General features: G+C 58.0%; 12 protein-coding genes across 12 annotated transcripts; 6 read left to right on the top strand and 6 right to left on the bottom strand.

Moving 5' to 3' along the window:
- Positions 1 to 394: 394 nt before the first annotated feature.
- Positions 395 to 1,837, bottom strand: PHYSODRAFT_565438 (hypothetical protein; the record flags this gene model as incomplete). The annotated part of the gene is made up of 1 exon (XM_009538752.1): positions 395 to 1,837. Exon 1 carries the CDS (start codon positions 1,751 to 1,753, stop codon positions 395 to 397), a length of 1,359 nt encoding a protein of 452 aa, XP_009537047.1. The 5' UTR covers positions 1,754 to 1,837.
- Positions 1,838 to 2,861: 1,024 nt separating this feature from the next.
- PHYSODRAFT_288898 (hypothetical protein) lies at positions 2,862 to 4,411 on the top strand. The gene has a single exon (XM_009538753.1). The coding sequence runs from the start codon at positions 2,948 to 2,950 to the stop codon at positions 4,304 to 4,306; it is 1,359 nt and encodes a 452-aa protein (XP_009537048.1). The 5' UTR covers positions 2,862 to 2,947; the 3' UTR covers positions 4,307 to 4,411.
- A 613-nt stretch (positions 4,412 to 5,024) lies between these two features.
- PHYSODRAFT_529192 (hypothetical protein) lies at positions 5,025 to 6,188 on the top strand (the record flags this gene model as incomplete). Its single annotated transcript, XM_009538754.1, has 2 exons — positions 5,025 to 5,118; positions 5,206 to 6,188. 2 exons carry the CDS (start codon positions 5,025 to 5,027, stop codon positions 6,186 to 6,188), a joined length of 1,077 nt encoding a protein of 358 aa, XP_009537049.1.
- A 993-nt stretch (positions 6,189 to 7,181) lies between these two features.
- On the top strand, positions 7,182 to 8,273 carry PHYSODRAFT_528158 (hypothetical protein; the record flags this gene model as incomplete). Its single annotated transcript, XM_009538755.1, has 1 exon — positions 7,182 to 8,273. The coding sequence occupies one exon, from the start codon at positions 7,182 to 7,184 to the stop codon at positions 8,271 to 8,273; it is 1,092 nt and encodes a 363-aa protein (XP_009537050.1).
- Positions 8,274 to 8,628: 355 nt separating this feature from the next.
- On the bottom strand, positions 8,629 to 9,780 carry PHYSODRAFT_261024 (hypothetical protein; the record flags this gene model as incomplete). Its single annotated transcript, XM_009538756.1, has 7 exons — positions 8,629 to 8,850; positions 8,928 to 8,989; positions 9,061 to 9,116; positions 9,184 to 9,221; positions 9,294 to 9,476; positions 9,554 to 9,612; positions 9,687 to 9,780. The coding sequence occupies 7 exons, from the start codon at positions 9,778 to 9,780 to the stop codon at positions 8,629 to 8,631; spliced, it is 714 nt and encodes a 237-aa protein (XP_009537051.1).
- Positions 9,781 to 10,047: 267 nt separating this feature from the next.
- PHYSODRAFT_261004 (hypothetical protein) lies at positions 10,048 to 14,014 on the bottom strand (the record flags this gene model as incomplete). Its single annotated transcript, XM_009538757.1, has 2 exons — positions 10,048 to 13,845; positions 13,964 to 14,014. 2 exons carry the CDS (start codon positions 14,012 to 14,014, stop codon positions 10,048 to 10,050), a joined length of 3,849 nt encoding a protein of 1,282 aa, XP_009537052.1.
- A 246-nt stretch (positions 14,015 to 14,260) lies between these two features.
- PHYSODRAFT_306656 (hypothetical protein) lies at positions 14,261 to 15,320 on the top strand (the record flags this gene model as incomplete). The annotated part of the gene is made up of 4 exons (XM_009538758.1): positions 14,261 to 14,662; positions 14,734 to 14,832; positions 14,926 to 15,039; positions 15,126 to 15,320. The coding sequence occupies 4 exons, from the start codon at positions 14,261 to 14,263 to the stop codon at positions 15,318 to 15,320; spliced, it is 810 nt and encodes a 269-aa protein (XP_009537053.1).
- Positions 15,321 to 16,471: 1,151 nt separating this feature from the next.
- Positions 16,472 to 16,801, bottom strand: PHYSODRAFT_306657 (hypothetical protein; the record flags this gene model as incomplete). The annotated part of the gene is made up of 1 exon (XM_009538759.1): positions 16,472 to 16,801. One exon carries the CDS (start codon positions 16,799 to 16,801, stop codon positions 16,472 to 16,474), a length of 330 nt encoding a protein of 109 aa, XP_009537054.1.
- Positions 16,802 to 17,253: 452 nt separating this feature from the next.
- Positions 17,254 to 18,781, bottom strand: PHYSODRAFT_340571 (hypothetical protein; the record flags this gene model as incomplete). The annotated part of the gene is made up of 2 exons (XM_009538760.1): positions 17,254 to 18,687; positions 18,758 to 18,781. The coding sequence occupies 2 exons, from the start codon at positions 18,779 to 18,781 to the stop codon at positions 17,254 to 17,256; spliced, it is 1,458 nt and encodes a 485-aa protein (XP_009537055.1).
- Positions 18,782 to 19,026: 245 nt separating this feature from the next.
- PHYSODRAFT_340572 (hypothetical protein) lies at positions 19,027 to 20,262 on the top strand (the record flags this gene model as incomplete). Its single annotated transcript, XM_009538761.1, has 1 exon — positions 19,027 to 20,262. The coding sequence occupies one exon, from the start codon at positions 19,027 to 19,029 to the stop codon at positions 20,260 to 20,262; it is 1,236 nt and encodes a 411-aa protein (XP_009537056.1).
- Positions 20,263 to 20,969: 707 nt separating this feature from the next.
- PHYSODRAFT_527968 (hypothetical protein) lies at positions 20,970 to 22,580 on the top strand (the record flags this gene model as incomplete). Its single annotated transcript, XM_009538762.1, has 1 exon — positions 20,970 to 22,580. The coding sequence occupies one exon, from the start codon at positions 20,970 to 20,972 to the stop codon at positions 22,578 to 22,580; it is 1,611 nt and encodes a 536-aa protein (XP_009537057.1).
- A 765-nt stretch (positions 22,581 to 23,345) lies between these two features.
- On the bottom strand, positions 23,346 to 24,700 carry PHYSODRAFT_340574 (hypothetical protein; the record flags this gene model as incomplete). The annotated part of the gene is made up of 5 exons (XM_009538763.1): positions 23,346 to 23,684; positions 23,779 to 23,944; positions 24,036 to 24,361; positions 24,437 to 24,481; positions 24,569 to 24,700. The coding sequence occupies 5 exons, from the start codon at positions 24,698 to 24,700 to the stop codon at positions 23,346 to 23,348; spliced, it is 1,008 nt and encodes a 335-aa protein (XP_009537058.1).
- Between the last annotated feature and the right edge of the window lie 361 nt (positions 24,701 to 25,061).

Genomic DNA, 25,061 nt, shown 5'->3' on the forward strand with positions numbered 1-25,061 from the left:
TTCTGCTGTATATTAATACAAGAACTTAGCAAACTGGCGTCGCTGGCGCTCGCGGCAATCGTTGGCTCCTAGTTGTTTGCCCCCCCCCCCCCCCCTCCCGAACTCCACGAGCCCCACGTTCTACAGCCCAACCACGGCCTTGATGACTTCAAGGGATTTGCTGTGAGCTGCACTCCTTCGCCGGCAGAAACCCACATTCTTGGTCTCAACCAAGAAACACGAACACTTAATCTCGTTCTTCTCCATGTAATTGGGAGCGAGTTCTGGTATTAATAGTGAAATAGAAAAAAACAAAAGGTCAAAAAGTGAGTTCATTTACAAGAGTTTGCTAGGCACTATGCAACACGCCGTCTTGGTCTGTCGATTTCAAAACGTATACTGCCTCAGAGATCAATCAATACTCCTCGCCAAATTCCTCATCATTCATCTCGCCATCCGCAGTCTCGGCCGACACCTCCTCGTAGTCCTTCTCGAGCGCGGCCAGGTCCTCGCGAGCCTCCGAGAACTCGCCCTCCTCCATGCCCTCGCCCACGAACCAGTGCACGAACGCGCGCTTCGCGTACATCAGGTCGAACTTGTGGTCGATGCGCGAGAACACCTCCGCGATCGCGCTCGTGTTCGAGATCATGGCCACGGCGCGCTGCACACGGGCCAGGTCGCCGCCCGGCACCACCGACGGCGGCTGGTAGTTGATGCCGCACTTGAAGCCCGTCGGGCACCAGTCCACGAACTGGATCGTGCGCTTCGTCTTGATCGTCGCCACGGCCGCGTTCACGTCCTTCGGCACCACGTCGCCGCGGTACATGAGGCACGTCGCCATGTACTTGCCGTGGCGCGGGTCGCACTTGGCCATCATCGACGTCGGCTCGAACGCGCTGTTGGTGATCTCGGCCACCGACAGCTGCTCGTGGTACGCCTTTTCGGCCGAGATCACGGGCGCGTACGAGCTCAGCATGAAGTGGATGCGCGGGTACGGCACCAGGTTCGTCTGGAACTCGGTGATGTCCACGTTCAGCGAGCCGTCGAAGCGCAGCGACGTCGTCAGCGACGAGATCACCTGCGCGATCAACCTGTTGAGATTTGTGTACGTTGGTCGCTCCACGCTCAAAGAACGCCGACAAATATCGTAGATGGCCTCATTGTCAAGCATGATAGCCACATCGGTGTGCTCCAACAGCGCGTGCGTCGAGAGAACTGAGTTGTATGGCTCGACGATGGCAGCAGATAGCAGTGGTGACGGGTAGATCGTGAAGCCCAGCTTGCTCTTGCGGCCGTAGTCGACTGATAGCCGTTCGAGTAACAACGAACCGAGACCCGAGCCGGTGCCACCACCAACAGCGTTGAACACCATGAAGCCCTGCAGGCCCGTGCACGCGTCCGCCAGCTTGCGCACGCGGTCCAGCACCAGGTCCACCACCTCCTTGCCGATCGTGTAGTGGCCGCGCGCGTAGTTGTTGGCGGCGTCCTCCTTGCCCGAGATGATCTGCTCCGGGTGGTACAGCTGACGATAAGTGCCCGTGCGCACCTCGTCACACACCGTCGGCTCCAGGTCCACGAACACGGCGCGCGGCACGTGCTTGCCCGAGCCCGTCTCGGAGAAGAAGGTTGAGAACGAGTCGTCGCCCATGGCGTCCGAGTCGTTCGGGATCTGGCCGTCCGGCTGGATGCCGTGCTCCAGGCAGTAGAGCTCCCAGCAGGAGTTGCCGACCTGGATGCCGCCCTGGCCGAGGTGGATGGAGAGAATTTCACGCATGATGAAGTTGTCTTGAGATGAGCTTGACTGGTGAGATGTTTAGCTTGGGGCTACCAGCGGAAGCGAATCTCGATGCTGACTGGAGTGGGGGCGCGGAGGCTTGCTGTCGAGTTGGACAATTGAACAATGAGCTCGGGACTGCGCGGTGCGAGCTGCACCGGAGCGAAAGGCCGACTAGCAACTTCAACTTCCGAATGATAATCAAGTGCTGCAGGTCGCGTTAGAGCCACTTGCCGTTTCCGCTGGCCAGGAATATCAGGAGCGCATCGCCGATAGCAGGGACCGCATTCATTCCGCATCGTACCATCAGCATCTGTGCGGAGGCTCTTCATCATCCTGGCAGCAGCGAGGCATTGGACTCGAGGCGCCCTCGGTGTCTTGCACTCTGCCTCTTTGTACTAGGAGATGGCTCTATTCGCGCTAGGCTGCTTGGACCAGTGCGCTTCAGGGCGAGAGACTCTTAACTCCAGTGGAGTGAGCAGCAAATAGTGATTCACACAGTACTGAGCCATGTAACTGGCGCCTGATTCAGAACGTCTAAAACGCTTGGAACAAGTGATGCATGGCACTCAATGCACTCAATGCGTGTCACTTGTTCGTGACGCAATGCTGCAATGGCTTCTACTATTAATACATGTACACCGGTATTTGCGAGCTGCATGCATACCAGAAGGCTCAGTTAGATCGGCCACTTCAACGTGCAGCTCGCCATATGCACAACGAGCGCTTCAACATCCCCGAGCCGGCGGCTCACTCGTACGATGTATATCGCGACAGCAGCGTTTAGATAAGCACGTGCCCCACATCAACAACCACCGCGGCTTCCAGCACTGCTGGCAGGATGCCCCCCCCCCACACGTAGAAGAAGGCTGAAGCTGAAAGCTCAGCTCAGCTGCCGAGAGAGAGAGGGTCAGAACGCGATGCGAGACGGGTGGTGCGCGCAGGTGGAGCGCCGCCATTGGGTGGGGCTAGAGGATCATTCGGGCTCCCGATTCGCCAAAATCCTTACCTTCGCCGTCTCCCATTCGCTGAAAATGCGTTCGAACATTCAAACCCCGTGCGCGCCTCCCTTTCCCGCCTGCCGTCGCTCGGTCACTCACTCTCCAAGTCGACTGCAAGCGCCCTCACAACGTTTCCAGTTGGCCCGGAACCCCCGTCTCCTCCCCCCCAGTGCAACCAACCAACCAACTAACAATGCGCGAGATCCTGTCTATCCACCTCGGCCAGGGCGGCATCCAGGTCGGCAACTCCTGCTGGGAGCTCTACTGCCTGGAGCACGGCATCCAGCCGGACGGCCAGATCCCGAACGACTCGGACGCCATGGGCGACGACTCGTTCTCGACCTTCTTCTCCGAGACGGGCTCGGGCAAGCACGTGCCGCGCGCCGTGTTCGTGGACCTGGAGCCGACGGTGTGTGACGAGGTGCGCACGGGCACTTATCGTCAGCTGTACCACCCGGAGCAGATCATCTCGGGCAAGGAGGACGCCGCCAACAACTACGCGCGCGGCCACTACACGATCGGCAAGGAGGTGGTGGACCTGGTGCTGGACCGCGTGCGCAAGCTGGCGGACGCGTGCACGGGCCTGCAGGGCTTCATGGTGTTCAACGCCGTGGGCGGCGGCACCGGCTCCGGACTGGGCTCGCTGCTGCTGGAGCGCCTGTCGGTGGACTACGGCCGCAAGAGCAAGCTGGGCTTCACGATCTACCCGTCGCCGCTGGTGTCGTCGGCCGTGGTGGAGCCGTACAACTCGGTGCTGTCGACGCACGCGCTGCTGGAGCATACGGACGTGGCCATCATGCTGGACAACGAGGCCATCTACGACATCTGCCGCCGCTCGCTGGACATTGAGCGCCCGACGTACACGAACCTGAACCGCCTGATCGCGCAGGTGATCTCGTCGCTGACGACGTCGCTGCGCTTCGACGGCTCGCTGAACGTGGACATCACCGAGTTCCAGACGAACCTGGTGCCGTACCCGCGCATCCACTTCATGCTGAGCTCGTACGCGCCCGTGATCTCGGCCGAAAAGGCGTACCACGAGCAGCTGTCGGTGGCCGAGATCACCAACAGCGCGTTCGAGCCGACGTCGATGATGGCCAAGTGCGACCCGCGCCACGGCAAGTACATGGCGACGTGCCTCATGTACCGCGGCGACGTGGTGCCGAAGGACGTGAACGCGGCCGTGGCGACGATCAAGACGAAGCGCACGATCCAGTTCGTGGACTGGTGCCCGACGGGCTTCAAGTGCGGCATCAACTACCAGCCGCCGTCGGTGGTGCCGGGCGGCGACCTGGCCCGTGTGCAGCGCGCCGTGGCCATGATCTCGAACACGAGCGCGATCGCGGAGGTGTTCTCGCGCATCGACCACAAGTTCGACCTGATGTACGCGAAGCGCGCGTTCGTGCACTGGTTCGTGGGCGAGGGCATGGAGGAGGGCGAGTTCTCGGAGGCTCGCGAGGACCTGGCCGCGCTCGAGAAGGACTACGAGGAGGTGTCGGCTGAGACCGCCGAGGGCGAGGGCGAGGACGAGGAGTTCGGCGAGGAGTACTAAGCTACTTGCCTCTCTCCATCGACCGTGCCGCTTTGAGTGAATTTTGAGCCCTAGTAGTGCAAGGCCACTGAAGCATTTGAATACAGCTTCCACTTTTGCTGTCTGAATCTGGCGTACATGTCTTCCTTGGCGTGAATGAATATTTTTAGTGACTCGAGCTCCTCAAAATACGCTCCGATACAGCAGAGTCCACGTCTACCAAGTCAAAGCGAAGAAGCAGGAGCGTTCCTGCTGATGCCAGTGGAGGCGTGGGCGAGGGTCAAGTGAGCTCCATGGTGTCAAAAGGCAAGGCCACGAAGCCTGCTGCAGGACGGAAGGTACGCTGTTTGCATTCGATCTTGAAGTTAGTGATGACTCTCGCTGACGTTGGCCTGATCGTGATGCAGCCCGGCACTCCTGAAGAGAGCACGGCCAAGTTCCGCAACAAGATCCTAGGATTAAGTGCCGTATCGGAGCAGAACTCGGCGGTTCCTTCCTTTGACGAGTACGGGAATGCCGTCGACCAGAAGGATATTGTAGCTCAGTTGAACGAGGAGCTTGCTAGAAGACAGGCAAGTGATGATATCTCGAAGATCAACGAGCCATTTGACTAACATTTCCCGGCCGATTTTGTAGGAGAGCTATGTGAGGCGAGAGCGGCAGTACAAGGTCCGCATTGGTGAGCTGGAGGCTTTGCTGTCAGATTCCCGCGCGAAGAAGAGCAAGGAGAATTCGCTCGATGCGTCCATGGACCGCGTACGCTCGATGCACCGGAGTATTCTGGAGAGTGTCGACCAAGTGCAAGACCGAACCAGCAAGATATTGCAAGGCACGTACGTGGCTGATGGTTGTTGTTTGACTCTTGAGGTAAGCCGAGCTGGCAAAGCTAACGCGGATGGCTATCTTGTTCATGGTAATAGAGCAGGAAAAGGATCTACTACGAGCATTCCGAGCGCGGTTGTACAGCGTGCAGGAGGAGCTTGAGTCGGAGAAGAACAAGACTGACGATGGAGCGTCTGCGTGGATTGAGAAGAGCAAACAGCTCGAAACCGAGGTGGAGTGGACGAAAGAGCTGGCCGATCGGCTCGATCGACTCAACCAGAGCTTGACTCGAGAGAACCAGCGACTGAAGACGCAGTTCTCCACCCAAGAGAACGACCGCGAGTTCCTCGTCAAGCAGCTCGTGACGGTGAAGAAGGACAACGTCTCGCTGCGGACAGAGATCGATGCATTGCGTCAGCAGCTGGATCAGCTTAAGGAGGCGGCACAGCCGCAGCAGCAGCCACACCACCACCCGCAGTCTCAAACTTTGTTCGCCACGGCCTCGACCAGTTCTCTGCCGAAAGTCCACTACCGCGACTCCATGACGAGTCTCGCGCTGGCCGGCCACCAGCAGCGGCCCAACACTGCCGGCGTCAACACTCTAGCACTAGCCTCCGACGGCGACAACCGGTACAAGGAGATCATCAAGCGTCTGAAGCGACTGCTGGAGGTGGAGCGGCGGAACCTGCAGCAGGTGCGCACGGCCTACAAGCTCGAGCTGCAGAACCACACGGAGCTCGAGATGATCCTCAAGGAGTGCGTCCAAGACGTCCGAGGCGAGATCGCGCACGTCTCGCAGCTGCCGCTCGTCATGCCGCACAGCAGCAGTAGCAGCAGCAGCTTGCTGGGCAGTCCGCAGCACCGACATGCCGAGACTCGCCTCAACTCTGCGGAGCGACAGCGGCTGATCGAGAGGCTGCTGGAGAAGGAGCAATTGCTGAGTCTTCTCACGGCCAAGGCGTTCCCCGTGCGCAACGGCAAGCGCCGAGGAGACCCGCTGCTCACGGGCGAGGCCGTTTCGCCAGAAGAGGTGGCCAGGCTCCTGACGGACGTGGCGAGTTTCAGCGACGGCAGGCAGTAACGAAAGTGCAGGGGCTCCGGCGGAACACGAAATGAAATGGTCATTTCTCTAGTGCTTTTGGGTCGCTACGGACAGCTATCGAGTGTCCTCACTCGCTCGCTGGCAATGACGACTTGAACCGGTGGTGGGCGGGGGTCACTTCAACTTCGCTGTTCTGACTGTTCTGACTCTCACGTTGAAGTTGGAAGAGCCAGCGCGCGACCACCGGAGGAATGGTATACCGTGGTGGAGTAGTTGCCGTTAGAGCGATGAGAATACAAAGTCGAGAGCTCTTATCGTTCGCCTTGCACCCTCGGACCAACACGCCCTGGTATTTGGTGTTATAGTTGCTGCGAGCGGAAGCCGGTTTGTATCGCATACGTCTGCGGCCTTTAAAGATCGCGGCAGGAGAATCATAAATCACGGCACGCGTCTACAGCGTTGAAGTTGGTGGTCGTGCGTAACGTTAGGATATCCAACAACAACTCGACTTCGTGCGTGCCCAGCACCAACACGAGCATGCATTTAAAGTTGCTGCATGTAGCTGCAGTGCTCGAAGCGCAGCAGGAGAAGAAAAAGTTGCCGTTGACCGGCCGGCAACCAGCTCCACCCGATATGGACGCCCGGCTGACCAAACCGCGGTGAGCGTTGCCAGGGCTCACCGCTTGCGTCCGGCAGGCACGGTTTCGCGATAGAACCCGGTTTCCAGAAAAATGTCGACGACAGATGATCTATGTCACCTCCCAGATAGTCATGCTCAGCCGCAATGCAAACTCCAAGCCAATCTTCCTTACAATCATATAATATCCGTTTTAAAAGGTCATTAGATATGGAAATAGAGCTATTGGGAACAACGACCAATTTCTGATCTACCTTCAGTAAGAATCCCTCCCATACTGTGATAAAAGCCCGGAAAGAAACGGCGTGTTCAAGCGAAGCGTTGCGATCTTCCAGCACGGTCTCACTTCCAATCGAGCTCCGTCCTGCGCAAGTCCCGACGCAACACTAAGCGCAATGCTGCAGCACTCGGAGTCGCTGGCGCCGCTGAATCTGACGCTCGTGCCGAGTCTGGACGACGTGTACATGCAGAGCCCCAGCAGCGGCCTCCATAGCGACGGCCTGGCCGCGCGCGCCCACGCGGCCCGCAAGAGCGCTTTCCTGTCCATGTCGCCCGCCTGCAACTTCGAGGCCTTCAGTCTGCACTTCCACCTGCCGCTCAAGGTGGCGGCCGAGAAGTTCGGCGTGCGGGCCACGGCCTTCAAGAAGCGCTGCCGGGCCATCGGCATCCGCCACTGGCCGTACCGCAAGGTGCGCAGCCTCAAGCGGTCGCTGCAGGAGCTCGGCCGCTGCCAGGAGCAGGCGCCGCTCAGCGACAAGCAGCAGGCCCAGTACGCCACCTTCAAGCGGCAGCTCGACAAGCTCATGGCCCCGGAGACCTACGGCCTGGACCCGTCGGGCCGCCTCGGGCCGCAGCACCAGGCGCACTTCCTGGCCAGCGACGAGGAGGAGGACGAGGCCGAGTCTGACGACGGCACCGACTCGCTGGCAGCCGACAGCCCGCGGTTCGGAGGCGAGCTTGCTTACTACGACTGCCCGTCTGTGAGCCGCACGGACGGGCCGGGCAAGACCGTGCACGGGGACGTCATCCCGGCCGGCTCGACCCACCTGCGTATCCGACGGAACCAGGTCATGCACCTGCCGCCGGCCCACACGTCCTTCTCCGAGCACGGGCTCAAGCACGAGCCCATGACCCGCAAGGAGCTCGCCGACGCCTACTACGCGCAGCACCAGTTCTATAGTCAGTACGATAGCGGCCTGGCCGGCTTCGCCAACCCGAGCGCGGTAGACAAGGCCGCCGCTCTGGTCATGAAAGCCTCCCCCACCACGGGCCACAAGAAGCGCTATGCCAGTGAAGACTATCCTTCCGGCCTGGACGGCGCCGACCTTGACTTCATCCCGTCCGAGACCAAGTACACCGACGTACGATCTCTCAACGACGTGGACGAGGAGTTCACGGCCCAGGCCAGCCAAGTGGACTACAGTAGTGAGAGGTTCTTTGACGACGTCTTCCTGCAGATCTCGCCCGACTACGGCTGTCTGGTCTAAGCTCTCGGCCGTCCTTGTAGCTGTCCGACGAGCAATTCCTGGCCCAGAACCCTGTTTGATCGCTCATCGACCGCGAGAAGCAGTGGGTCTGCTTTCAATTTGCCGCGGACGGTGTGGCCCGAGGGAGGAACAAAGTCTATAGCCATGTCCAATAAGTTTGGCGACGAGGAGCGTCGCCAGTCAAGCAACTTACCTGTAATTCTACTTGCTGCTCTGGCAAACCAACTAACGGACAAAACATGAACAAGGAGTGCGTTTCATCCAAACTTCATTGCTGCCTTATGGCCTGGCCTCACTGATCTCTTTACTGCTCCATCTTCTGCAGGCATTGTTCTTGTTGGGGGCTTCCTAAGCCTTAGCCGTTGCTGGAAGAGGAGGTCGAGTTGCTCGAGTCGGGCAGGATGCCCAGGTAGTCCTTCTTGTTGCGTGGGTACCACTTGTAGTACGAGACCAGCACGATGGCGATGGCGAGCGCCAACATGATCACAAGCAGCAGGACGCGACTGGTGCACGCCTTGAACGCCATCGACCGGATGTGGCTCTTAGCCTCGTCCGTGTCATCCTGCGTTTGTGCGACCTGCAGTCAAACAACCAATATCATAACGTCAGCTTCAACTTTCGTGACGCAAGAACAGGTAAAAACGTTGAACGCACGTTGAGCTCAGTGTGCTCCAGTTGGTTGCGCTGCTGCATCAGGTTGTTCGCAACGTTCTCCGCTGCAAGTTCATACAAGAGCAAGAATCAGCTCATTGCATGGATAGAACGTTCTCATTGATGTAAGTCTTACCAATTGCTTCCGTGTGGGCGAGTGTGCGCTGTGCTTCATCAAGGTGTCGGCCAGTTCTAATATGAAACAAAATCAGTTAGAACGATTTTATGGCCTTGCATGCAACAGAGGAGTGCCACCAACCTGTCCACGCGCTCAGCACAACGCTCCATTTGATCTCTCTGCGTGAGAACAAACGTCGAGTCAGTCATCGAGTACTCTTGCTGACCTGCAAATACTTGACTGAAGCGTACCGTGTTGGCATCTTTGGAGGAATCGGGCGACTTGCCAGCTCGCGCGTCGCCCACGAGCATCTCCTTCTCCAAGGAGGTCTTCAAGCTGGTCCACTTGGTTCGGCAGTGGCGCACCTGCTCCATCATCTTCCTCTTCTGCGCAGGAGTCGAGCCATTCTTCGCTTCGTTCTCCAAAATGCGAATCTGCAGACCGAATTCACGACAAACCATGTCAACCAGAAAAAAAACACAATAGCCACACACCACCGCATCCAACTCACGTATCGCTCCACTTCATCGACGCAGGTCTTAGCCGTCACGACTAGCTCCTCTCGCCGTGCTGTTAGGTCATACAACCCTCTACTATCAGAACTCAACCTCCAATCCCACCCCAAACGTAGTAGCACTTCGTACCGGGATCGGAGCAGCGCGCATACTCGTCGATGGCCTTCAGTGCCTCCACCCGCGCTTGATCGTAGTCCTCAATATACCCGTCGAACGCCGTCATGCTGTCGGCTTGCCTGCTTCTCCTCGAACTTCAGCTGTCGAGAGCAATGAGCATGATGTGTTTGACCAAGCTCGGAAAAGTTTGGCTATTATGGGACGAGCACTGCGAAAGGCACCGTCCCGCACGCACGCTATCGCATTCTCCTGAGAATAACGTTAGGCCCACAAGGTTAGAGAGTCCTGGACATCATCACACTATCATGCTGCTGTATTACACGCCGAGACATTAGAGCTCTCTGCATTCCAATCGCTTGCTCACTCAATTTATTCACCGCATCTGCAGCGGGTCCGTGGTCAATTGGGTCTCCAGTACCTGCAGCTCGCGGCCCATTTTCGAGACGGCGGCCAGGTGGTGCGGCAGTGGCGACTGCCTCTCCATCGTGATCGGGTGCATGGTCAGGTACGACTGCGCGTGGAAGTCCCGCAGGATCGCAGTCATCGTGCTGGGCGGCGCCGACTCCGTCACCTCTCCGTCCTTGGAGTCCGTGTCCTCCTCCAGTAGCGCCAGCACGAGCGACACCTTAAACACTCTGGCCTCTCGCTTCTGAGTCAGCGTGTGCTGGCCGTGCAGCAGAGTCGTGGACTTCCACGCTGCGCTGCCCGTAAAGTACACGGCCCGACTGCTCTCGCGCGCGGCCACGCTCTCCTGGGGCGATACGACTGCGTACCCGAGGTTGTCCGACACGTAGAGGGCCGTTGATGACGGAGTCTCGCGTAGTTGCACCTCCTCGTACGACGCAGCGTTGAGCTGGACGAGCAACACGCACGATAGCAGCGGAGTGTAGGCCGGGGGAATGAGCTCCTCGAACCGTTGAGACCGCAACTGTTCCCACGCATTCTGCTCCTTCTCACCCAGAACGGAGGCTCCGGCCATGCCGGCAAGCCGCGTGATCACCAGCACACTCTTCTCGCCAAAGAGCGCGAAGAACTGCAGCATCTTGAGCATCATCTCGATGAACGCGCTCTCGAGACCTGCGCCATCTTCTGTCGCTGCAACGGGGATCATGTAGGTCTCGAGGACGGACCCCACCGCGTCAGTACAACTGCACGCGATCCACTTGCCGTCATCGGAGAGTAGATATCCGCCATACACGTACGGCGGCTCCGTCTCGCCGTCCTGGCCTGTAGTGAGCGCATCCGATCTCCAATCTGCGAGATGGTACAAACGCTCAGACAGGAACCGTGACCGGCCGGCGCCGCTGGAAGCTGCGTCGGCTGGCTTGAGGTTGACGTTCTCACACACGCGGTCGAACAGACCGAAGCAGTTGGGCATCAGCATGAACGGGCTTGGGTTCACCTCCACCTCGTACAGGTCGTCCAGGTACACGATCTCAATCGTCACGCTGTCCTTCCAGCTGCTGACGTCGGCCATGCAGTCCGTACCGAACAAACCGTTTGAGAACGCGCCCAGAGCCCACATCTTGTGCTTGACATCGCTGCGGCGCAGCGGGACGACCAGGTACACCACGTTGGCGACCGCCGACCGGGAGAACGCTTGCGTCTTCTTGATGGCACCGGAGGATAGCACCGGGTTCAAGAGCTTCCCGGCCGCGCGGAAGTTGGCAAACGGGTCGGCCATGCTCTTAGCGCAGTCAACCAGCAGCAGACCGTTGGACGAGTCCACACTTGCGTAGTGGTTCCCTTGCACCTGACCCAGATCGACTGGGGCCAGATCGCCCATGTGGCACTGCGCGTACATGCTGCGGAAGCACGTGAAGTAGGAGAGCGCGAGGGACGCGAGCCACTGCGACGGAGACTGGGGGCACACGATCACGTAGTCCACGGGCTTGGGAGCCGCCACCGGATGAAAGTCCCGCAATAAATATTCCGAAATGATAGCGGGTTCGACATGGTAGCTGGACTCCAGCGTGGAGACGCACAACTTGGGCTCTTGCTCCACGCGGACGCACTCTATTCGTTTCGTCGTGGCGTCGCTTGACTTGGTCGGGGCTTGAGTGTACTGCTCGAAGCTCATCCACCGTCGATCACGCCCGGACTTTCTAACTTCAATTTCATTCTTGTTCTCCTTCTTCAGGAGCGACGTCAGACTCTGTAAATAAGGCTGCACGCGGTCCACCATCTCACTCTTCTCCGACGCGCTGGCAGCAGCGACCTCAGCCTGCAGACTCGAGTGCGCGGACCACGTCGTAATTCCATTCGGCTCTTGCCGCCACGTCACCATCGCGTCCGACACGGCCACTTGGAGCCCCAGAGCGATCTCGCCATCTCGCAACTTGAAGCGGTCGGGGTCACTCCACAATTTTAACGATTCCTGGCGCCCGTACTCTTCAAAGGCCGCTTCGTCGAAGTCGAGGAGTAGCCGACGCTGCTGCTCTTTCCTCTTCTGCCGGCTGTTCTTCGGATACTGCAGCTTCGTGTAGTCAGATTGCCAATACTTGAAGCGCTCCGAGCACAGACGAAGCTGCAGCTGCTCCGCCGTTGCTCGGTTTATTGACAGCCGACCCACGTTCGATCGGAGTGAAGACGGGATGAACGCCTCGGCGTTCGGCACGAACCTGACCTTGGCCGACACGTGCGAGGTCAGACTCTCCTCGATCTTCTTCTTGGCCTCGTCGTCCACGTAGTCTTGAAGCGCCTGCAACAGCGGGTGCGTCTTCACCGGTCTCCCGTCCAGCGCCTCCTGTTGCTCGTTATGAGAGAGAGACTCCACAAGCGACACGGCCACACTGAGCGGTTTGACGTCGTTCTTCGGCCTTGTAAACGTCGGCACATAGTTACTTGAGAGCGACGCCTTCGCCATGGAGAAGAGCTGGGCAGGGTCCATCGTTGCCCCCTTCACTCCGTTGCTAGTTAGAGCCTTCGGCCCCGTTCCGTTGGCCTTCACCGGCCCAAACGTCAACGAGAACGCCGCGTCCTTGGCCGCCTTCACCTTGTACCCGCCTCTCCTTCTCTTGAAGCGGCGAACGTCCGAGTCCACGCGCAGCTGCAGCTCGTCGTCGTGCGGGAGCGTCATGCGAATCACCGGCCCTGTTGCACTTGGCGTGTTCACGTGCGTATCCGGGGACGCTGGCACAAAGGACTCGTCGTTTTCAGTCGAGTCGGCGCTGTCTCGTTTCCTCTTCGTCTTGGCTCCCGCTCCCCCGGCAACAGGCCGTCGCAACAGTTCGTCCGTCTCCACCTCCGCCTCCTGGTTGTTGTCCTCTTCATCATCGTCCGCGTCCTCGTCGTTCTCGTCCTTTTTCACTTCATCCTCGTTGCCACTGTCGCCGTCGTCCATCCGGCGCTTGTGTCTCCGTTTAGAGACTGCTCGGAACCACGGTGCAACGTCCGTATACTTGGTCTCAGCGATAATTCTTGGCACGAGTCCGTCCTTGAGATGCCACACGTCCACCATGGAGTGGTCGGTTAGAGACGGCAGCCCCACCAGCCGCTCCCAGGAACACCTCGGGTCTCCCAGCTCTTGTCCATGTTGCAACTTTTCACTTAACCCCCTCTCTCTTTTTACCACATCGACGGCAACGGCCAGCAAGTTGCTGGGGCGGAACAATTGGAAATGCAACTGGAAGGCCGGCGTCGGGAACTCCTCCTCTAAATACACCTCCACGTGGTTGAGACGAGTGAGCGACGGGCAGCGGAAGATGAACTTGGCGTCGTTGGGCTCGTAAAACCCGTCCGTGGAGAGGTTAAACTCCTCCTGGGCCAGCAATTTGCGGCTTAAAACGGAGGCCAGAGCCGCGAAAAACTGTTGTTGCACAATGCTATCCAGTGCCTCGTTAGCACTCTCTAACCAGGAACCACTGAGAGTCTCTAAAACCCCCGACGGAGGCTCCACCGGCACGCTGCTCTGCATGTTGTTGGCGATGAAAACCCAGAGCTGCGAGAGGGACGCAGTGTCCTCCTCCTTGTTTGCGTCATCGTCTTGGAGGACACACAGCGCGTTGCGCTGTTGCAGTCGCTGGGAGAAAACGGCAAGTGCCGCCTCTTCTCCCTGTTTAACACCACTGTTGCTAGGGAGTTTTTTGCCATGTTTCTTCTTCTTGCCGCTGGAGGTGTCCTTATCCTTGTCGACGGAGTACACGTGCCACTCTAACGACGCCAACTCACACTGGCAACAAGAGCGGCAACATGATGATGACACAATCAGGTTAGACACACATATACGCATGGGCGTTAGAGTAGTGCTAAAGTGGCAAAAAGGGGGTCTACTTTAGCACTACACGTACGAGGGCGAAGGTCGTGGTCGTGAGCGTCGGGGCGTCCGCCGCGCGCTCCATTGCGACGCGCGGAGAGAGGCCTGCAGTCCGTCACGCCGACGAATAGTCCCGACCCCCACGCAGAGAGAGGACGCGCCGCTGCCAGAGCCGGAGGACAACGCTGCTGCTTGTCCGCACTTGGCTTTAGTAGGAGTTTTGTACAGTTTAGAGACGAGGTGTGTGTACCACATCAACTTTTTTCACTTCGTACCGGAACTTGTGGTACATGGGTACAGTTTACTTCAACTGCCAGATGATGCAATGAAAATGATTCACTTCGAGTTTTTGCCGGCAACTGCAACAATTCTCTGCCATGGAGCCGCGGGCCGCGAGTGGAGAGCCAACGGTGCTCGGCATGGCCGGCGACGACGTGCTCGCCGCGCTGGCCACGGTGGTGCGCAGGCCCAGGAAACGGCGGCCCACTGCAGTGGCCACGCAGCAGCAGACGGCCAACGCTACATCCAGACAACCGTCATCCCTCAGCCAGGGCTGCTCCGGGACGAGTCGTGCCACAATCCAAGTGCATTTGCCATTGGTCATGACGACGACTCCCGTGGGGTTTGTCCGCAACCGAGTACAATTTCGCCGATGCAGTTGGCGCCCACAACAACGGTCGGCAACGACGAGGGCAACATCACCCGAGCCAAGCAGTACTTTGCCAATATATTAGTTAGTTATCACCCCCCAAAGCCACGGACGGAGCAAGAGATAATTATCACAACTAAATCCCCAAAACCCAGGATTATCAATGTGAATATCCTCCGCGACCCGAGATAGTGACGAGGTCAGGAGACTCCAGAGAAGATCCGGACCCCATGGGCAAGCACGATCTGGCATTTGTGAGAGAGCTGCAAGAGAGGCTATGGAGGGGCGCGAGGATGAGAACGAGAGCAAAATCTTGAAGACTTCGAGCTGCTGCAAGCACTGTTCAGCCTATTCGCACAAAGTGCCGCGAGTGTCGCAGTGACGTTATCGTGGCTAAGCAAGATCAAGAGGACACCTACCTACTTCCTGCGTTCGAGGACTGCATACGTGAGCGCGATCAGGTGCAGCTACGGTGCTGTGAACGGTGTTTCGCCTTGTGCCGACAAGGGGCAGCACGGTTGTATTGCTTCGGATTGTGAGGTTGTAGCCGACGCGATCTACCGTCACCACTACACCCCGTTGCCGAAGCAAACATGTATTGGATGCAGTAGCGGTTCAACGCTGTGGATCAGATGGTGCTCTAAATCCCATTTCGCGTGCTGATGAGGCTGCGGATGCTCGACTCGGTAGGGCTCCAGCCGCTGCCAACTTAATGGCTTGGGCATGTCATCGCCGTTGCTAATTTAACCACTTAATAGCTTTTCAAGGATGGGGTTTTCGACAGCGTTAACTTCCGGTGATTAAACATTTCTCGTTCACTTTTGGCTTAGTGGGCTCAAAGCTTTAGAACTCGTAAGAGAGCGATTGTTTTTTTTTCTACCTTACTTATTGCTCCACGTCACGGATCTTGGGGTCTCAAACGAAAGTCGGAAGTCGGCGGTTACTTATGGCGAGGCCGCCCACAAAATCGCGCGAACACGCTTCAGAGGTCGCTCGGTGTGCAGTGGCGCGCCCTGCATCACGCGCCGAAATCCAAACGAAGGTTGGTGTCGCTTGCTCCTGCATACGAGAAATGAAGAAGCAAGAATTACGTACCGCACGCTTACGGTTTTGGCCTTGCACCTCCGCACACGCTGCGGCACACCTTCTACGAACCCTTGGGAGAGCCGGGCTCCTGGGCTCTTGGGTGAACCCAAAAAGTCGCGAGCTCGGGCTCCTGGGCTCTTGAGTTCAATAGGTTAAGTGAAAGGAGCCCTCCAGAACTGTGAGCCCTCGTTAAGGGCTCCCCCTCACCTGTGTTAAATATCTCGCTGATGATTGGCCGTCATTGAAGTATCTCCAGGTTCTAACCTGAAAAGACATAGGAAAGTGGGCTTCTCCTTGAGGGGAAGTAAGGACTATCGGCGACGCTGGGGTGGCCTCGGAGCGGCTGTACACATATGAGCGGCGCGAGATCTTCTAGTGTGGCGATCTTTGAGCTCGATCTTCTAGCGTGGCGCATCGATCACGCGAAGTTGCTCGCCTTAAGTCTAGGTAAAATTGGCCAATCAGATATTACTATGAAGAGCCGTCATAGATTTGAAGCTAAATTTGGGGAGCCCTGGAGGGGAGCCAATGGGGAGCCCGAACCAGGGCTCCTTGATCTCGTACTTACCATGAGGGAGCCCATTTTGTGCGACTTTTGGCTCTCGTTTTAGGGGGAGCCCACTTTTGAAGTAGACGGGCTCGGGGTCGTAGAAGGTGTGCGCTGCGGTACTGGGATACGAACGCGTGGCGCCTCCACTCGTGCGGCGATGGTCGCGTTCAAGACGGTGGTGTCCTCTTTGATGTTCTCCTTCGCGTCGTCGGCCACGAGCTCGAATCGTGCCTTCTCTTGGATTTCCTGCGCTTCCTCTAGAACCGTGCCGGCTCTGCCCCGCCAAAGCCAGCATTGAGCAGAGAAAGTAGACCCGTTGTTCTTCTCCGTGCGACTTTAATTTGCTGGAGGGCTACCTTCGTCTGGTATTGCTCTGCCTCAAAGCGTCGGCGTGCTTGAAAGACCTCTGCACGAACTTTTCTAAGCTCTTTTACTAAGTTGAGCTTCGTTGTCTGCGCGGACTGTAGCTCTTGATTCGAGAGCTCGAGCTTCTGCGCCGCGGGTCGTAGCTCCTCTTTATGCCTGGCCTCCATGCGCTTGACTTGATCGGCCAGCAAGGCCGAGTAACTCGCCTTTTGCTCGTCCATCTTATTTCGAAGTGGCGCCGCGATTTTTTATCTTCGTTTTCTTCGGTCGGTGGCCTTGATGGCTTGGTGTTGACTCGGAAGAAATAGCGCAGAATGACAGACATTCCAGTAGTGATCAAAGCAGTTGATTCCGAGTTTTTAAAGCTCTTGGGTGTGTAGGTAGAACTATTGGCTTTACTACGATGCGCCAAGGATTTCTCAAGGTGAAGTAGTGCTCAACAACAATTTCTGTTCTCACGTTTTTTCGCCGTGTGTTTATCTGTAAATTGCCGAGGCACCCACGAGCACAACAGCAAACCAGCAAACGTCCAATCATGCACCTGTCAACTCCTAATGAAATGACCGTCAATTAGATTCGTGCAATCAAGGCCCATTCTACGCCTTCCGCATGGTGGCCTCGATCTCTTGGATTGATCTTGGGACCTCGGTCATATTTTCAACTCCTGTGGCCGTCACGATGACGTCCGATTCAATTCGTACGCCAGGAACCGAGCCAGCAGCTCTGCATTGATGAAGGCCGAAATAGTGGGGTCTGCCAGCGCCACACGCAGCTGGGCCTCAATGAAGTACCAGCCAGGTTCGACTGTCACCACCATATTCTTCTCCAGTTTGCGTACTAAGCGCAACTTCTGCAAACTCCTCTTCGTCGATCGTACGCGGCCCACAGGGAATCCGCCGACATCGTGAACGTCGAGGCCCATGAGATGTCCGAGGCCACAAGGCGTGAAGTATGATGACACCTCGTGCTCCATCATCTTGTCCACTGTGCCATTCTGCAGCAGCCCGTGCTTGATGTGCTCGGTCATCACACGGTTAGCGAGGATATGCATGTCTACCCAGCTCACCCCCGGTCTGATCGCTGCCATCACAGTGTCGTGAGCCTTAAGCACCACCTCATACAGCATCCTCTGGTCATCTGTAACCTTTCCATTAACTGGAACTGTGCACGTGATGTCTGAAGCGTAGCCATGGAGCTCACCACCCATATCGTTCAGGAACGGATCGCCGTCCTCCAACAGCTTGTCATTGGGAGCTCCGGCATGGCCGTAGTGCTGGGCCGAGGCGTTGTGGCCGCTGCCACAGATGCACGTGTACGCGTGGAAGCGCGCGCCGCCGTTGCTGTACACGTAGTGCAGGAAGTCGCTCTCGGCGTGGAACTCCATCTTGCCCGGCCGGATGCTCTTCATCACGTTCACGTGCGCGCGCGACGACAGCTTGTTGACGAAGCGCAGCAGCTCGAGCTCCTTCTCCGTCTTGATGACGCGGCTCTCGACCAGCACCGGGTGCAGCGCCTGCCGGTCCACCTCGAACTTGTCGATGCCCTCGAACGTAGACGTGGTGGTGGTCTCCAGGCCACTGTCCGAGTTCTTGCCGTGCAGAACGAAGAGCTTCTTGGCCTTGAGCTTGTCGGCCAGCACGGCCGCCAGCTCGTCCACGTAGTAGACCTCGTCCACCTTGTAGTGCGCCTTGAAGTAGGCCAGCGGCTTGCGGTCGCCGCACCAGAGCTCCCACTCGTCGCTCAGGCGCGGCACGAACAGCACGGCCCGGCGCGTGGCCAGGTCCAGCAGGCCGGCGCACCCGGGCTCGCGCACGCCGAAGAGGTACTGGAAGAAGCTCTCCTGGTGGAAGTTGTACTGGATGTCCGTGTCGTAGCGGTCCAGTTCCACGCCGCCGTGCAGCAGGATGGCGGCCGCGCTGCCCTTGGCCTCCGGGTGCGTCTGCAGGAAGCGCTGCACCACGTTCTGGCGGATCTGCACGTGCATCGAGAAGTCGATGGGGAACAGCTCGTAGCCCTCGGCCGGGTCCGCCAGCGCGCGGCCAGTGCGGTCAAGTGCCTGAAGCAGCGTCTTGCGGTTGCGATAGAGCAGGAGACGCGTCAGCACGAGCTGGGCCGCCGCCGCGGCAACGAGCACTCACGTCGGCCGCATGTATGCTGCCTTTCAAGATTCTTTTTACGTCATCAAAACCGTAGTAGCGCATATTCATTTCTTAAGTACGCCCGTACTTAAACCCATCTAGAGAGTAAAGGTTGATATAACCAACCTGTCCAAATGCTTATATGGCTTTTTGAGCACCGTTTGACGGTTTGACTTGAACTAACAAAACTGTTGATGCAGCAGTAGAGCTCGCCTGACGCAGCGCTTTGCCAAGGCCACTTCGGATTTGGCCGCGTTCCTCTCACGTTGAAGCCCGCCCCCGCCGCCGCCCCGCTCCCCGCCACAAGTATGAACCGCATCGACCGCATCCGCTCGCACGTGGCCCACGGCTCGCCCGTGCCCGTGACGCCCGAGGAGGACGTGGTGATCGTGTCGGCGCTGCGCACGCCCATCACCAAGGCCCGCCGCGGCGGCTTCAAGGACACGACGCCCGACGTGCTGCTGGGCCACGTGCTGCAGGCCGTGCTCAAGCAGGCCAAGGTGGACCCCAAGCTCGTGGGCGACGTCGTGGTGGGCAACGTGCTGCAGCCCGGCGCGGGCGCCGGCATGGCCCGCATGGCCCAGCTGGCCGCGGGCATCCCGCACACGGTGCCGCTGCACGTGCTCAACCGCCAGTGCAGCTCCGGCCTGCAGGCCGTGGCCAACGTCACGGCGGCCATCAAGGCTGGCTACTACGACATCGGTATCGCGGCCGGCGTCGAGTGCATGTCGCTCGCTGGCATCGGCAAGGACGCTCCCACCGTCAACTGGGAGCGCGTCGGCGCCGTGCAGGACGCCATGGACTGCACCGTGCCCATGGGCATCACGAGCGAGAACGTGGCCGAGCAGTTCGGCATCTCGCGCACGAAGCAGGACGAGCTGGCCGCGCTGTCGCACGCCAAGGCCGCGGCCGCGCAGGCCAACGGCTGGTTCAAGGAGGAGATCACGCCCGTGTCGACCATCCTCAAGGACAAGGATGGCAACGAGAAGTCGGTCATCATCTCGCAGGACGACGGCGTGCGTGCCGGCACGACCGTGCAGAAGCTGGCCAAGCTCAAGCCCGCCTTCAAGGAGGGCGGCTCCACCACGGCCGGCAACTCGAGCCAGGTGAGCGACGGCGCGGCCGCCGTGCTGCTCATGCGCCGCTCGGTGGCCAAGCAGATGGGGCTGCCGATCCTCGGCCGCTTCGTGTCCTTCGCGGTGGCCGGTGTGCCGCCTGCCGTCATGGGCATCGGCCCCGCCCTCGCCATCCCGGAGGCTCTGCAGAAGGCCGGCCTGACGAAGGACCAGATCGACGTGTACGAGATCAACGAGGCCTTCGCCAGCCAGGCCACGTACTGCGTCGAGAAGCTCGGCATCCCCATCGAGAAGGTGAACCCGAAGGGTGGCGCCATTGCTCTGGGCCACCCTCTGGGCTGCACGGGTGCTCGCCAGGTGTCCACGCTGCTGTACCAGCTCAAGCGGAAGAACCAGCGCTACGGAGTCATCTCCATGTGCATCGGCACGGGCATGGGCGCGGCTGCTGTCTTCGAGCGCGAGCTGTAGACCACGAGCAAGAGTTGTTGAGAAGAAGAAGAGACGTAGTATCTGTGCGTGTGAAGAATAACAATTCTGACTGATTTTACTGCTTTGTGTTGCTGTCGAAGACAACCTCAAGTGCCTTGCCTTGCCCTACCTAAGATCTCTTTCGTATCGTAGTTTCGGTTTACTCATCGGTGTCTTCATCCTCCCTCGTGTTGAAGGCAACTTCAACTTGATCTTCTCCACCAAAACCGGTGATAATCCTTGACCAAGCATTGACTCTTACAGCAGCACTAGAAGAAAGAGGCTCACATGAAAATACTACTTATCAAGGCTAACAACTCATGCAAACCCAAGGCGGATCCCGTCAGCGCTAAGCGTCGATCACCTTCCAGTGATCATTGCCCTTTTCATGCGATTCCTGGATCACTTGGGCAAGTCGCTCACTGCTCAGCGCACACTGCTCGCTTCAACCACAGCGCCTTATTCGCATCTCCCCAGGATAATACTTCTTATCTGCCTTCTCAGCTTGTTCCAGCGGTTCTTGTCACTCGTGGCGTCTCGTCCATCGCTGAATACGCCGTGCCACACCATCTGTACATACACATCCCTTCCCTTTGAGCTGCTCCCGCTACAAAAATATATCCTTCATTTTCTCAATCACCGAGTCCCCCGCCATGAGCTCCGAGAACGTGAGCGGCCTGCTGGCCGCGGCCACGGCCACGGCGGCCATGGCCTCCATCGCTCTGCTGCAGAAGAAGCGCGCGGCGGCCTACGACCCCAAGAACCGCAAGGCAAGCGGCCAGCGCCGGCCGAGCTCCAACGGCGCGGCCCTGAACGGGGCCGGCAACCGCAAGACGCTGCTTCAGGCACTTGACCGCACTGGCCGCGCGCTGGCGGACCCGGCCGAGGGCTACGAGCTGTTCCCCATCGACTTCTCGATGCACGTGCAGATCCGCCAGAACGTGGTGCAGCGCTTCCTGCAGACGCACCCGGAGGCCAAGGGCAGCGCGGCCGCCATCCTGCTGCACGGCGGCGTGGAACTGGACCGCTACGACACGGACATCCAGTACAACTTCCACCAGGAGAGCTTCTTCCAGTACCTCTTCGGCGTGCGCGAGCCCGGGTGCGCCGGCCTGCTGGACCTGGCCACGCGCCGGGCCGTGCTGTTCGTGCCGCGCCTGAGCGACGAGTGGGAGCTCTGGTGCGGCGACCGCAAGCCGCTGGCCTACTTCAAGGCGCACTACAAGGTGGACGAGGTCTACTACGTGGACGAGCTGGCGGCCGTGCTGGCCGACAAGCTCAAGGCCAAGAAGCTCTTCGTTCTGCACGGCAAGAACTCGGACAGTGGCCTGGAGACCACCACCACGTCTACGTTCGAGGGCATCGACAAGTTCGAGGTGGACCGGCAGACGCTGCACCCGGTGCTGGTCGAGAGCCGCGTCATCAAGACGGAGAAGGAGCTCGAGCTGCTGCGCTTCGTCAACAAGCTGTCGTCGCGCGCGCACGTGAACGTGATGAAGAGCATCCGGCCGGGCAAGATGGAGTTCCACGCCGAGAGCGACTTCCTGCACTACGTGTACAGCAACGGCGGCGCGCGCTTCCACGCGTACACGTGCATCTGTGGCAGCGGCCACAATGCCTCAGCCCTTCACTATGGCCACGCCGGTGCACCTAACGACAAGCTTCTTGAGGACGGCGACCTGTTCCTCAATGACATGGGCGGTGAGCTGCACGGATACACCTCGGACATCACGTGCACGTGGCCCGTGAATGGCGTCTTCTCGGCGGACCAGCGCATGGTGTACGAAGGCGTGCTGAAGGCGCACGACGCCGTGATGGCCGCTATCAAGCCTGGCGTTAGCTACGTTGACATGCACTTGCTGTCGCACCGCGTGCTGACCCAGCACCTCCTGGAGTACGGCCTCTTCCAGAACGGCACGGTCGACGAGCTCATGGACCACGAGATCTCGGCGTACTTCTACCCGCACGGCCTGGGCCACTTGATGGGCCTGGACACTCACGACGTCGGCGGCATCCCCGTGGGCTACACGCGCTCGACCAAGAAGATCCTGGCCAAGCTGCGCTGTGTGCGCAACCTCGAGAAGAACATGGTGCTAACGGTGGAGCCGGGCTGCTACTTCATCGAGGCCCAGATCCAGGCCGTGCTGGCCAACCCGGTGACTGCCAAATTCGTCAACCAGGAGATGCTGTCTCGCTTCCGCGGTACCGGCGGCGTCCGAATCGAGTCGGATGTGGTCGTGACCGCTACGGGCGTCGAGTGCATGAGCCAAGTGCCTCGGACTGTCGAGGAGATCGAGGCCACCATGCAGAAGGCGTAGATTGAGTCTCGACTGCATACTGTAGCTGCACACTAACCTGTTTGACGGTCATTTCATTAGGAGGCAATAGGTGCGTGTTTGGATATTTGCTGCTCCGCTTGTTGGGGCACATCAGCATTTTACAGATTAGCACATAGCAACAAAAACAACTTGAAAACGGAAAGCTCTGTTGAGCATAACTTGAAATGCCCTAAACTTTTCGAACCGGGGCTGTTGGTTTGGACATCGCTGAAGGTACTCCAGGTCTTGGAATTACAGGCAGTTGAACACCACCCGATGAAGAGGCTTCGTCCTTTTGGTTTTCATGCTTGCGATGTCGACGTGAACGACTTGCGCGTGTAGGATATGGAGGCGGACTGACCGGAGGTCTCGCGATCTTCTTCATCCACGAAATATCGCACAGCTTGTCGTTTGTCAACGCGCCACCTGTAACCCACTCAGGCTGCGGCTTCCGTATTGCCGATCGCGACTTCTTCAAGATGTTGCTCTGCCTTGTGCGGCGATGGTCAGTATTGGGCGGTGGAGAACGCTCTCTAGCATCGGCCGCCGGCGTCAAAAAATCTTCGGATTCCTGTTGCAATAGAAGCGATCACATGCAAGTTGAGTGGGTATTGCAGCCATAACGAGGTAGAAATACAGAAATTATCATGCACCTTGGCTTGGAGAACGGGCTTTAGATACGTCCTGCATTTGAAATATTAGCTCATCAGCGAACATAAGATAGCAAAATGAAATTAAGCACGTGGAGCTTTACGTGGTTGTAACTCACAACTGTCGCCCTCGATGTGAGAAGCATTTCTTGTTGGGCTGATACCATTCGCGCGTGTGCGAGTACGCCAGTGTCTTGATCTTGACCTCCTCTTCGTCGTTTTCCTCCAACTGCTGCTTCAGAAGCTGCTCACGCCACTCCACCTCCTTTCTTTCATCCTCTTGTCGTTGCAGCTCCAATGCCTCAACACGAGCCGCCTCTTCCAGAGCTTCTTGCTCCAACTTGAGCTGCTGAGCTCTTTCGAACGCTATCTGCTCCTCGATCGTCCGATTTGCCGCTGCTTCTCTCTCTTCACGAGCAGTTCGGACAGTCTGTTGTTGCTTTTCCAGCATAATCTTGTAAAAAGAGATCAACTGACAGCACGACAAGCAGCACAGTGAGTGAGGATATAGTAGCGTCATAAATCAAAGACCCACCAACAATGCTCACCATTGGAGCCACTGTGGAAGAGAAGCACTCCAGCGTAAGCTCGTCCAGCACCTCCTCCACGTGAGCATGCAGTGGAGTAAATTTACCAGTACCGGTACCCGCATCTCTACTCATCTCATCGTCTGTACCCTCGTCATGCTCCAGCGTCTCCTCCATCAGACCATCGCTACAAACATCAACATCATGAATTAATCAACTGCAATCCCTACACACATTCTGCACACAGCCTCACCGACCACAGTATTATCTCCTCATACGCATCGCGACACTCCGGCGTCGGCTCCTGCAAACACGGGCGCCCCTCCACCCGCAGCTCGCACTTATCAACGCTAACGCCACCGCTCACAGCCTTCACCTCCGTCGGTACCATCTGAATGTGCTCCATCGACTCCCCCTCAAACACTCTGCACCCCGTGACCTGCAAGAACTGGAAGTTCTGCTGCCAGTGACCAAACTCCGGGGGCTTCTTCAACCGGAACTGGTCGCTCATGTACACGTAAGCCGGGAAGCTCCCTTCCTCTGCGTCAGCTCCTTCTTGCTCGGCAGCTGACGGCGGTTCACCGCTTAGAGACACTTGGAAGAGCTGAGCATAAAGCACGAAATCCTCATCAATTAACAGCAATACTACAGACAACAACAGTCACCACACGGTATTAACTTGTTCATCTGTAGCAGCCAAGAGCTCCAACGTGCGCTTCTCCGCCTGGAAACGATCGAAATCATGAAAAATACACTTGGGTCGGAATGCTGCCGAGTTTGGAAAGTGAATTTTGACGGAAGCAGCGCTCACCTGCGCCTCGAACTGCATGAACGCGTCTGCCAGACCACACTCGTCCTCGTCTGAGTCTGCGCGGTAGTCAAACACATGAGAATCGTCGTATTCAGAGCCTCCATCGGGGCTGCCCGGTGGCTCCAGCTCCATTGCGACTTTTGGCGAATGAGGGAAATGCTGCAATTTGGTTGATTGAGAACAGAGCCAGGACAGATCTGGAAGAAGCGTTTTGGACGGATCAAATCTCAAATCTACTGTAAAACATCTAATTGTGCCCCACCCTCGAATAGTACCCCCTCCCCACAAAAATATAGTACCCCACCAAATTTCGTACCCCCTACTCTCCGTAGAACATAAACTTTATTGCCAACGTGAAGTGTGTTGTTGCCGGTCTAACGTAGGGAGTGCTGTATGTATTGTCTGCTGAGATGCCATATTCCCTATCCTTATAATTACAGTCATTGCTCTCGAGAGCCACACCGTAAAGTTCCTGGACACTGCATTGCGGGTA

Source organism: Phytophthora sojae, assembly GCF_000149755.1.
Source record: "Phytophthora sojae unplaced genomic scaffold PHYSOscaffold_12, whole genome shotgun sequence".
NCBI classification, from domain to species: domain Eukaryota; phylum Oomycota; class Peronosporomycetes; order Peronosporales; family Peronosporaceae; genus Phytophthora; species Phytophthora sojae.

Excerpts from the sequence above, each read along its gene's own strand:
- PHYSODRAFT_288898 (XM_009538753.1), top strand. The coding sequence starts at position 2,948 with ATGCGCGAGATCCTGTCTATCCACCTCGGCCAGGGCGGCATCCAGGTC.